The 12,587-nt window shown below is 37.5% G+C and overlaps 1 protein-coding gene across 4 annotated transcripts in view; it reads left to right on the top strand.

The window, feature by feature from the left end:
- VPS13B (vacuolar protein sorting 13 homolog B) overlaps positions 1-12,587 on the top strand; it is a 763,452-nt gene that overhangs the window by 600,385 nt on the left and 150,480 nt on the right. For all 4 annotated transcript variants that reach the window (XM_047723595.1, XM_047723597.1, XM_047723594.1 and 1 more), the window contains one exon: positions 10,418-10,620. In XM_047723595.1, coding sequence (XP_047579551.1) covers positions 10,418-10,620 — 203 coding nt within the window. The remainder of the gene's footprint in view (positions 1-10,417; positions 10,621-12,587) is intronic.

Genomic DNA, 12,587 nt, shown 5'->3' with positions numbered 1-12,587 from the left:
AGTAGTATAGGAAAAAAAAATGCTCTTTATTTCTTTTCCTAGTTTTAACAAAGGTATGGTAAAGAACGATTTTTCTAGTTTTAGATACATTTGGGAAGGGGCAAGGGCAACTGATAAAAATTTCCCATATATACCTTTTTAAAACAGTGTTCTATAGACGGGAGAAAAAAGGGCCTTTGAGACAACACAAATACTATCAGTTGACATAAAGATATCTCACTGCAAAGTACTGTTAGAGAAGAAAGTTTCCAGTCCCAGTAATTAGGAGATCTCAGTAGCCTCTCCTCTGCACCTTAATGGTAGCACCCTATAGATCAGTAGGAGGTGAAATGAACAAGAACTGTTGTAGCCCTCCATGCTGGGACAGTGGAAAAAGAGAAGATTAGGAGGAAATCTCTCTCCCTCACTCTACTGAACTTGTGACAGCATTTAGTTTTGCCTGTGTTCACAGCATAGTGCCCTCCCATCCACATAAGCCATGAGTAGGCTGTTTGCTAGGAAAGTTTCTGGCATAGCAACGTTGTCAGTGATGAGTGACTGAGGACACATCCTAGATGTTCTTTTACTTTCTGGCTGGGCGTCTGGACCTGTAGGCTATGTTGGCATAACATACTGAGGCCATGCAGGACAGCTGGGGACGGGAAAAAGCATTTATTCACAACCCTGTTGCCAGTTGGAAAAATGAAATTACTAAGAGCTAACTAATAGCAGGAGTTTTTATAGAGCAACCTGGATGCTGGAAGGAGGCAGACAGAATCTGAATCCTAGCCCTGCTACTTACTGGCAGCTGATGGTGGTAAAAGTTACAACACGGCTCATTTCCGAAATGAAGGCAAAAGTACAGAAGTCACAGGCCTGCTGAAAGGATTAGGTGAGATAATGTACTCAGAATACCCTACACATTCCTTGGCACAAATTTATTAAATTCCTCAATAAATATTGGTCTTTTTTGTATCTTCCTTCCCTTCCCTCTCTCAGCACCATGTGAATGCTGAAGTCATAGGTCATTAAATTTTCGAGTTGCAAGTTATCTTAAAGATCATCCTTTTCTTTATCAAGAACCCTTTTTTATCTTTTTCTCTCGTAAATCTCATGATCCAAACACATTGCATTTAGGATGAGATAGCTAACGTAACTACACCAACTCGATATGACTGTAACCAAAAAGAAAAATTTACTGCACTTCCAAGGTTGTTTCAGATAGATTCATGATTTCTCTCGGGGTCTTTGAAATATGGAAAATACCTCATGAACCACCTTTACTATGTGGAACTCTCTCAGGTCAAAGAACCCCGGGTGGAGGCCCACTGAGCTAATCCTAACTCCCCCCTTGAGCTAAGGGTGAAAGATTAAGTGATTTGCCCAGCGATATTCTGAGATGGAGTGAGGACTAGAACATGTCTCCCGGCTTTTGATTGGTCGCTTATACCAGTCTTAAAACACCTGGATTATGCAGATCAAGACGAATTTCTAAGCCATTGTAGTAAATTGTTAAGCAAGTCATTTTGCTTTCAACACTGTTTGAGGAAGTTTATACCAATTCTTCCATCCATGTAACTTACTTTAAAGAAAGATTGATTCACAGCAGTTTCCTCACGTAATTAAATTAACCAGCTACTGTTTTCATCTAAGGAACTTTTGAAGTCTGTATTTACTGTTGTTCTTTCCTCTGTAAGAAGGTTGCTATACACGTTCCGGTATGCACGGTTGGATCTGCCAGTCTGGTTATAAGAAAGAAAGAGAGATAGAGAGAGAGAGAAAGGAAGGAAGGAAGGAAAGAAGGAAGGAAGGAAAAAATAGAAAGAAATGGCTACCTGGTCCAATCAAGTTTTATTTTACTAATAAACCGACACAACTGTGAAAACAGTGAGCATTGTGGCAGTTGGAGAGGAAGAAAGAGGCAAAGCTTGTCCTCCATTACCCTTTTTGGTATTTTTAGTTTAGTTTTTCTAGAATCTGAGTTCTAAAACATTTCTCAAAAAATACCTCTCCCAGACAAAGACCAAATAAAAATAACCAACTTGTAGACATTTTCATCTTTGATGAGTAATTCCCCCTTAATTTATGTGAAAGAAAAAAAAGAAGACCCATTTCTGTTACTTGTCATTTTATTATGGCCAAAAGAAGAGGTTTGTGTTAGAGCCTTAGAGCAGGAGGATGGCAGCCGGGTTGGCGGGGGGGCGGTTATTCAGCAGTGAGGACTAGGTGAGAGTACATGGGGATTGGAAACCCCACCCATGGCAAATCATCAGATGGGATGGGATACGCGTTAGCAAGGGGACCACCTGGTTAGGCTAGACTTTGGAGTAAATTTGTTCAAGAGCAGCAGCACTTTCAACATAAATGTAGTTCTCTAACAGCTTTGTTTTGTTCTGTTTCATATATTAATCTTATGCTATATTTTAGTTTATACTAATCTTATGCTACATTTTAGTTTACTACATTAATAGGTACAAACATATAGGCATATTATAAAATAGAATGTAGTTAAATACAATCTGATCAACTTACATATTCTGATGGGGTTGGGGACAAGGTTTATTTATTTTGTTCATGGTTAAAATACTCAACTGCCATTTTTTATGTACTTTAACATAATTAGTTGAAGGAATTAGAAATGAGAAGAGTTTTAATCATCTCTTTATGAACCATACTGAGAAAAATTTTTTCTGGTTATCTCTTTATGGATCATCTCTTCATAGGTCTTTATAAAAATTTTTTTCTTCCTCACTTTTTCAGGCACCCTGATGCTTCATTGTTATGCAAATTGACCTGTAGCTGTATCTAACCCATGCTTGCTGATTTTCTGGTAGCCTTAGATTATTTCCAGCTGTATAAAAAAATACCTGGATGTGTTTTGCTAGCACATGTCATCACTGAGTACTCTTTCTCATGACATACAGAAGCCCTGATTCAGATTGCATTTTGCACAGTCAGCATGTAGAGAATAGGAGACTGACCAAGTGTCTAGTAGAGACTGACGATGCAGAGCTGGCAGCATTTTGTAAACATTCTCCAAAACAAGTGGTTTGCATTTATTAGTCTTCTGAAGGAGGATTTGAAAGGTCATGAAACTACTTGTTCCTTGAACTAAATTTTTACACTCAATGAAAAGTATGTCAGTATGCAAACCAAGCAAGATTATTTCTGTTTATGGTACCAGTTGTTTCTGAAATTGCTTCTCAATGTTGTTACACCTCATTTAGTTTAATTAAATATCTGCCATTAGTTTGCTAGGGCTGAAATTAAAAGTATAAACACAGATTTTTGAAAGAGGCCAATGGAAAAATCAGGCAGAAAAGCATTCTTTTGAATGGAAGGAAGTCGAAGAGGTTATAGACTCGGTCAAAATGACCTGATCACACAATTGCTAAATGCAGTGTGGGGTCCTGGATTGGATCCTGGAACAGGAAAAGGACATGAGGGGAGTAATGTGAAATTCAAATGAGGTCTATAAATTAGTAGTATTGAGGTTAACTTACCGGCTTTTGAGAATCATATTATAGCTTACGGAAGTTAGCTTATGTAATTGTTAACTTGAAGGGAAGCTGAGTGAAGGGTATCAACTTTGCTGTAAAAGCCTAATATTATTTCAAAGTTAAAAGATTTTTAAAATGACCTGATAAGTGTTTGAGTAACTTTACTAATATTCATGCTTTAAAAGTTTAAGTGACCGTTTAAAATCTTACATTTCCACAGCATAGTTCTTTAATTTTTTTTCTTCTCTCTATATTATTTTTGGAAATTTAGGGGGAAAACGAACAGTTCAGAAGATGTAAAGGATAACACATCAAATACCTATATATTTGCCAGCTGAAACAAACGTAAACGTATTGTCATATTTGCAGTGTACGTGCACGCACACACACGTACACATAGAGATAAAATGAGATAAAATGTCACAAAATCATGTGGCCTTTTCTAGTGCTAAGAAGATAGCTCTTTATAGTTTTTACATGTAGTCATTTTATCCAACAGTGCATTCATAGTCCACTAGGAAGGAGACGAACACATTCCTTAATGTACTTTCTGTTGCCATTTCTACCAGATTGAAATGTCTAAGTATTCAGTTTACATGAACTCTGAGTATTCTCCATGGCCCTGGGTGTATGTGTGTGGTTGTACATAAAACAAGATTCATTTCATCCCAAGGAAGGTATTTAGAATGTTTCCTGATGAAAAAACAAACAGGAGAGGACGATGTCCCATAGGCTAGCTTCTCACGTAGTGAAAGAAAGGGAAAAGGAAAATTAATAACCCTGTCACGGGTCCCAGGGATTATTTTCATATTTTGTGGTAAAAGTGTGAAGTTTGGTTTACCATTTATAAATGACCCTTTCTGAAATTTATCACCACTCTTTATTATTAAGTGATCATCATCATCTCTTATTACTGGTCATTTACGCCAAGATTAAAACCACTTGAACTAATACTTTTTTTTATTATTTTGTTGTAGCTTTAAAAAAAAAAAAGAATAAGAGTAAATGAAACAAGATGGAATTGGGAGGGAGACAAACCATAAGAGACTCTGTTTTAAACTTAAAAGCTGGTACTTGTGAGCAGCCCGTTCTGTGGTGTCACCAGTAACCGGAACCCCTTACTGAGGAGCAAAGCCACAGCCCAGTGGTGTGTGTAGTCAGTGTGCTGGGCCAATGGGCATGTGGGGGATGGGTTAAATCAGTTGCATAAGCTTCCAAAGCAAACCACACCTCATTTCCTTGTAGGTGTATGGCACAGAAGAACAGAGAAGGGGGCAGAAAGGACCAAGCAGGGCACACTTATGTCTGTGCCTTTGGACATAGACTTATGTCTATGCCTGTGCTCTGTCCTCACTGCCAACATAAGCATCTGCTATTCCCTTTGGCCCCTGTGTGTTTAAGCAAGTCCACAATCCATGCTGGTAGACCTGCGATAGAGCCAAGTTCAAACTGTAAAAGGATGACAGAGGTGTAAGAAGAGAGTGAGAAGTAGACTTATTATTGGGGAAAAGAAAAGAAAAAAATGACAAGAGACTTAAATATAGGTACACAAATACTTGATTAGAGTGAAAGAATTAACAGCACAAAGGAGAATACAAAGCAAAAAAAAAAGATTTGTTTGATAGTAGGGTAATGTCCCTGTTTTTTAACAGTTCACTTTTTTAACAGTGTCAATATTACACACGATGTTGGTTGTTTTTTCCCCTCTACTACTTCCTGAGATCTTGGAACTTGAGGCTGATAAATTGCCAAGGAAAAATCTGGTGTGAGAAAAAAAATGCAAATTATTTACTTTACCTTCGTATACCCAGTATGTAGTAGATAACCAGTAAATGTTGGTTGAGTAATGAATCCATGTACACATAAATACCACGGTGGAGGTGAACTCAGATATCCAGAAGGCTCACAGTTAGAAGCATGGGAGTAGCACTGGCTTAAGAAATTAGGCATGGTTATGAATTACTATCCTAAGAAATTGTCCTAAGGCCGTGAGGGTAGAGAAATTCACTAGAATAAGGGATTAGGGGTAAGGAGTAAGAATAGAAGATTGTGGGTTACCCTTGGCAATCCCTTTACTTAGAGACTGTATATCAGGTGGGATGCTTTGGCTTGTAAATGACAGAAAACCCAACCTAAGCTGATTTGGGACTTGGTACTGTCCTTAGGCATGGCAGAATCCATTCGATCTCCCCTCCGTGTTACATAGCTTTGGCCTCAGACCCTACATAGGGGCTGCCAGCAGCTCCAGCACCTTCATTTTCTTAACTTCAAAGCCAAGGAGCAAGAGGAAAGGTCACTTTTCCAAAGGCATTACTGTACCTCATTGATTTTCAGTAAATCTCACGCACATGCCTGAACCAAAGCCAACTCCGAAGAGTATCAAACACGAAAATCAATAAGTCTGGCCAGTGTCCAGCCCTACAAGCCTACTTTCTGGCAAAGCAGTCCTTAGATTCTATTATTGCTGAAATAAAGCTACAGCTGGAATAGTGCCTGCCTCAGTTGTAAGGTCTCTGTATCTCGGGTACATTGTGCCTCCTCCTGCTCTCCTCACCACACACCTGAGTCTGCCTGGCTTTCTTCTTGTTGCAGACTCCCAGGTGTTGGCCTGACCATTGGCTTCCTCCTGGGCCATTTTTCTGAGATTACAGATTATCTTTATTCTCCCACGAATTCTAGGTATCCCATTCTCTCTACCCAAGCAAAAAAGAATAGGATTTGTATGACTCCAGTAAAGTGTTCGTGCATTTAACAGTGTATGCAGTGACACAAAAGCTGTCAGTGTTTCTATATTTATTTGTAATAATTCAAGTTTAGAATTTTTTCTCATGTCCTTCCTCACCCCAGGCGATAAATACTTCTAATTGTATAACTTTGGGGAATTAAGAAAAGCCTTCTATCAACCCTACTTAAGTTCTTTGGAAGAGATAGATACTTTCTGAGAATATACATAAGATGTAACCAATGTAAATTTTGTCATTCCAGTAGTAGTCTTTTTTTTTTTTTAAGCGAAACCTCAGGAACTACTTTAGACAGTACAATATCAGTATTTGAGTAGTTCCTACATAGTAGAAGTATCTAGTAAGATCCAAATTCTATATGTATTAAGTTACTTCTAAAAAGATTTTATCATATGCTTGCAAATATCTTTGTATAAATGAAAGGTATTATAGAGTGAGAAAGGTAATCTCCTTCTTCTGTACGCTCCAGACAAAATGTTGTCAAGCCCATTCTTAATAAGACTCCTAGAGATAGATATTAGCCCTTTCTTTTGGTAGACTTTTCTTTGGTAATTACCTTTGGTCCCATGAGTAAAGGTAATTTGTCCTTTATGTCTGTCTTAGTTCTTCTGCTTTAATTTTCACCACTTCAAAGTGATATTCCAGGGATGATTAGAAATCAGCACATTAGAAGGGATGTTCAGCAAGTTTCTTACTGTCGTAGGAGGAGGTACAAATAAGGAAAGAGAGAAGGCTAGAAACCACTCTCTAGTGCATATAGGCTTCCTAGCCCTCTCTGCTGAGACGGCCTAGAAGCAGTGAGGCCCTAGTAACAGTGAGCTTACCTACCACCCAGATTTTGTTTTCTAGATACCATTCTTCAGTAAAAGAAACTCTTTTTGGAGAAATGGCTGATGCCATAGGTGAGATGGGAAAAATACAAGATAAACCTAAAACATCTTAGATGGCCAGAAAGTAAAGAAGTTCTCAAAAAATGTTGGGGGTATATTAGGACACAGGACCCAACTTGAAGGGGTTCTTAGTGCCCAGAACTGGGCAGAAGCAACAAAGTAAACGATAGTATTAGATTATAACCCATAAAATAAAATAAATACCCTTGAGTCCATACTAATACAAATACATAGTTGAACTGATAAATGGGGTAGAAAGGACAGCTCTTTTTACCACAGAATGCTAATTAATAAATGTAGAAGAATAAGAAAAAGGAAAGAATAAGAAAAGAATAAGAATAGAAAGAATAAGAAAAATGGAAAAGCAACATGATCACACACCACAGTAATAATCATTGCATGCGCAAACCATTGATGGTTGCTAAAACATTAGCAGGTGAAAGTCTGATGTAAAAGAGGATACTTGCATGATCTTCATATATCTCCCCACAAGATAGTTGTTATTTAAAAAAAAAAAAAAAACATAGCGGTTTTACAGTGGCAAAACCTGGCAGACGCCACTTTAGTCATACAGTCAGAGTTAATATTGCCAGTAGTGAAACATCAATATCACATACCCCAGTATATGGTAACACGGAGAAGGGCATCACTTCTCGGGGATTCTTGCCAAAAATGTATAACTTCATTCTAAGGAGAAAACATCAGATACATTCAAATGGAGAGACTTTTGGCAAAATAATTGGCCTGGACTGTTCAAGAACATCAAGGTCATTAAAGACAAAGAAAGGAGACTAAGGAGACCTGAGAGCTAAATTCAGTGGGGATCCCAAGTTCGGATCCCAGACCATCAAAGGACATTTTTAGGGAAAATGGCAAAATTTACATGAGATCTATAGATTACTTACTGGTATGTTGTCGGTGTTGATTTCCTGATTTCTGTATTTCTGCTCAGGTTACATAGCTAGGTAAGAGGTATGTGGTTGGGAACTCTGCACATTTTTGCAAGTTTTAGATGCTTCTAACATAGTTTCAAAATAAAAAGGGTTTTGTGTGATATTTTTTAGTGGAGGGGGGCTTGGCATGGATGGCTTCTAAGGTCTTCTCCGTCCTACCTTATTATTCTATGACACAGTGATGCAAAATGAAGAATGGCAAAGATTTAAGCACTCTTCTGTTTTGTTTGTCAATTAAAACATATGTTGAGGGGCGCCTGGGTGGCTCAGCGGGTTAAGCCGCTGCCTTCGGCTCAGGTCATGATCTCAAGAGTCCTGGGATCGAGCCCCGCATCGGGCTCTCTGCTCAGCGGGGAGCCTGCTTCCTCCTCTCTCTCTGCCTGCCTCTCTGCCTGCTTGTGATCTCTCTGTCAAATTAATAAATAAAATCTTTAAAAAAAATATGTTGAGACATAAACGTTGGATCACATTTTATACTGGCAATTCAGTTTGGTGGGGTATATCTTGAAGGGCTATTCTTGTGCCCAGTCCTATACTGAATCAGATGGTCTTGCCTCCGGAATGGTCAGTCTACTAAAGCTTGAAAGTGATGTGGTCTACATTTCAGTCATTTAGCTTACCGAAGTCTTTCTTCATAATGGAGATAGATAGAATGATCTAGAAATTAAGTCGTGGAGATAAGAGAACAAGAGCCCCCAAAGTGGGCCCTGAGTTTTTTTAGTCTGGGCGTCTGGCAAGGTAATAATAAACCTTAAATGAGGTAAGCAACCTAGAAGGCCCTTGGTATTAAACATTTTGTGTATGAGGAACCAAAAGAATATTCACATTAAGATTACTACCAGATAATTGGGTATTTCACTCTAGGGCAGAATGAAGATGTATATATTGGGGAATAAAGGGAAATATAATTCTAACATTCCCTTACTACTCACTTGCTGGATGACTGTACTGAATCAAGCCTGTACTTCCATAATCCCCATTATGAGAAATTTTGGAATAATTAATTGGTATGTTTCATTTAGCAGATATTTACTATTGAGAAGTAAATATCTCAGGAAATGTATTGCAGTTAGGTCAGGAAATTATGGCTTGTGTTCTAAACTCCATTAATGGAGATGATTTTTGATTCTTGGGTATTTGGGGACCTGTTTGTTTCTTTTTTTTTTTTAATTTTCTGTTTTATCTCTTTTCTTTATCTAAATGAGGGATAGTTGTGAATCAAGAAAGTTGTATACATGAAATGGAAATCTTAGTGCCATAATAGAGTTGAAATTTATGAAACTGATTTCTGCCGTCCTAAATTTTAACAGAAGTCTTAGCCCTAATTTACGTGGGTGTGATGTCTTCCGTGGAAGATTAGAAGTTATGGTCTTATTTCTGCAGTAGGAGCATACAACCTACATGAAGTTTTCAGCTCTCCACAGAGTTGAAGAGTCAGTGTGGGTACTGTACTTTGAAACGTGTATACTATGGGCCTAAGGTGTTTTTAAATCTTTCATCTCTTTTAAGGATCAAATATCATTAGAAAAATAAGCCATGGGCATTACAAACGTGGTCTGGTGAAATTCAATATTCACAATGACAGTTCAGAATATGAGCTCCTTGGGGGAAAGTTAACCCACCACTCTAACTTTGCATCCAAATATCTTAAAGTGTGCTGTTGGTTTTATGAAAAGGTTTTGATCTACACTTCTAGTTTAAGTTCAAAAGAAAACCTACATTTTAAAGTGTATTCCTTTTCTGGGTATATTTACTTTGAACTATAGCATATAGTTTTTCTCATAAATCTAACCTGCCACTATCTGTTTTTAAGACTTTGTAAACTTCAAGTGGTTATGATGTGTGAAGTTTGGATTAAACTAAAATTTTTAGAAAACACATGTTATATATTTTGATTGTTTTGAATTTTAACATAGGCCAGTCAAAAACTTGAGTGTCTAGCAAAGTAATATACTTACTCTGTTACTATAAGAAATCACAGAAAATTGCCCTTTCCCATCATGTTAACAATAGACAAATGAAGCAGCTGTTCTTATTCTTAATGTAGTTGTTTGAAAAACTTGCACAATTTAATGAAAATGTCTCTACTCATAAAACCTAAAATGCTCACACATGGGAAAAGTCATAATGTTTTGGCAAATATTTTTTTGTTAGGAATGTGAAAGAGGCATACCTGCTTCATAACTAGAATTCTGTGTAAGTAGCGTAAAACTGTGGGAGAAAGCCAACTGAAAAAGAAGACAACAAAGGATAAATTAATGCTTTTTAAAAATACAGATAGTTCTTACTCAAACATACTTTTTTGACAAAGAATAATTATAACCTATACCCCTCTCCCTTTTTTTCTTTTCCAGGCATAATTCTTGGGTCTTCGTTTCTACTCAGCATAAATGATTTTCTGCTTAAAACAAGTCTCAAAGAAAGAAATCGGATTCTGATAGGACCATGTTGTGCTTCTGCCCATCTGGAAGCTAAGTGGTGTAAACACAGTGGCAATCCAGGCCCTGAACAGTCCATACCAAAAATAACCATTGATTTAAGAGGAGGTCTGCTACAGGTCTGTGGGGATTGGCCACATTTATCCCATAAGTTTTCAACTAGCCTTTTTTCATTTTTTTAACTGTTTCACTAAATCTTGATATGGTGAGAAAGAGTATTATCTGATTGATCTCTTTTTTTTTTTTAAGATTTTATTTATTTTTTATTTGGGAGAAAGAGAGAGACAGAGATAGTGAGAACGAGCATGAGAGGGGAGGAGGGGGAGAAGCAGCTTCCCTGGGGCTCCATCCCCGGATGGTGAGATCATAACCTGAGCCAAAGGCAGATGCTTAATCGACTGAGCCACCCAGGTGCCTCTAATGATCTCTTACTGAGCTTTTTTAACCGCTTTATTTCACATACCATATAATTCACCTAAATAAAGTGTATGATTCAGTGGTTTGTTTTTTGTTTTTTTTTAGTATATTCATGACATGTGCTCATCACTATACTCCACTTTAGAACATTCACACAACACCCTTAAAACCCTGTACCCATTAGCATTCATTCCCCATTACCCTCTAATCCTCTCTCTAGATCTAGGCAACTACTAATTGTTTTCTGATTCTGCATATTTGATTGTTCTAGACATTTCATGTAAGTGGAATCACATAATCTGTGGTCTTTTGTGACTGGCTTCTTTCACACAGCATAGTGTTTACCAGATTCATCCATATTGTTGCAGGTGCCAATACTCTGTTCCTTTTTATGGGCCAAATAATATTCTGTTGTACGGCCATACCACATTTATCTACCAGTTGATGGACATTTGGATTCTTTCCACCTTTGGGTATTATGAATGATGCTGCTAGGAACATTTGTGTATAAGCTCTTGTGTGGACATATGTTTTCCTTTCTCTTGGATATGTGATTAGGAGTGGAATTGCTAGGTCATTAAACTTTTTTCTAATTATAGACTTTGCTAGTTACGAAGTAGCCAACGTTGTAAGTGTCATCTCAATATATAAGTGTCTCAAGCACAGTATCATCAGCAATATATAAGAACCACTTGCCAATGGTAGGTTCTTTAGATATTATAACACCTGATGATTCACACTTGACATATAATCAATTGCAGCCTTTTATACATTTGATTTATAGCTATGTATGGACTGTGTGAGGATATTCAGTTTATTTCTTGGTAACTTTCTAGATGGATAGATTTGAATGTATTCTTTATATGATTTGATGTCCCCTAAGTTTAACATAAATCCAAAAACCTTGAGAAATTCACAATTATGAAAATGTAAATGACTGATTTGTTAGTAACAGAGGCATATTATATATGAATTTCTTGTTTTTATCTATAGGTCGTGTTGCCTTGACTTTTTGGCCAGTGTTCTTACTGACAGGGAGCTAGATGTGGAAGGATTCTAATAACTTACTGTTTTGTATTGCTTTGGAGATTTTCAGCATCTATCAGAAATCTTCGTGTATTTAATAATAAGTGTATCATTTCATGTTGTTTTATCAACAATGTTAACAGTATTACCATTTTCCCAAGAGAGCAAAGTAACTCCTCATTAAAATCAACAATAAGACAAAAACATACTATCTCTACATTATAAAGTCACCATCTTTTGACAGTTAAAGCCTAAAGCACAGTGTTCAACTGCCCAGCTTGGGGAGTTTTTCAAGATCCAATAAAAACAAGATTGATGAGAACACAGTAGACTTGGTATCGGATCTCTTACCTTTATTTCTGTTGCCTTAATTCCAGAGAGCAGGACCCAAACTTAGGTTTAAAGTTTACCCACAGGTGGGACGCCTGTGTAGCTCATTCGTTAAGCATCTACCTTTGACTCAGGTCATGATCCCAGGGTCTTGGGATCAAGCCGCACATTGGGCTCCCTGCTCCATGGGAAGCCTGCTTCTCCCTCTCGCACCCCTCTGCTTGTGTTCCCTCTCTCACTATGTCCATCTCTGTCAAAAACAAATAAATAAAATCTTAAAATAAAATAAAATTTACCCACAGGTGTAGGGTTA

The sequence above is a fragment of the Lutra lutra genome, chromosome 4 (genome assembly GCF_902655055.1).
Source record: "Lutra lutra chromosome 4, mLutLut1.2, whole genome shotgun sequence".
NCBI lineage: Eukaryota > Metazoa > Chordata > Mammalia > Carnivora > Mustelidae > Lutra > Lutra lutra.
The sequence above is the reverse complement of the archived record's forward strand: the minus strand, read 5'-3'. Positions and strand labels throughout refer to the sequence as shown.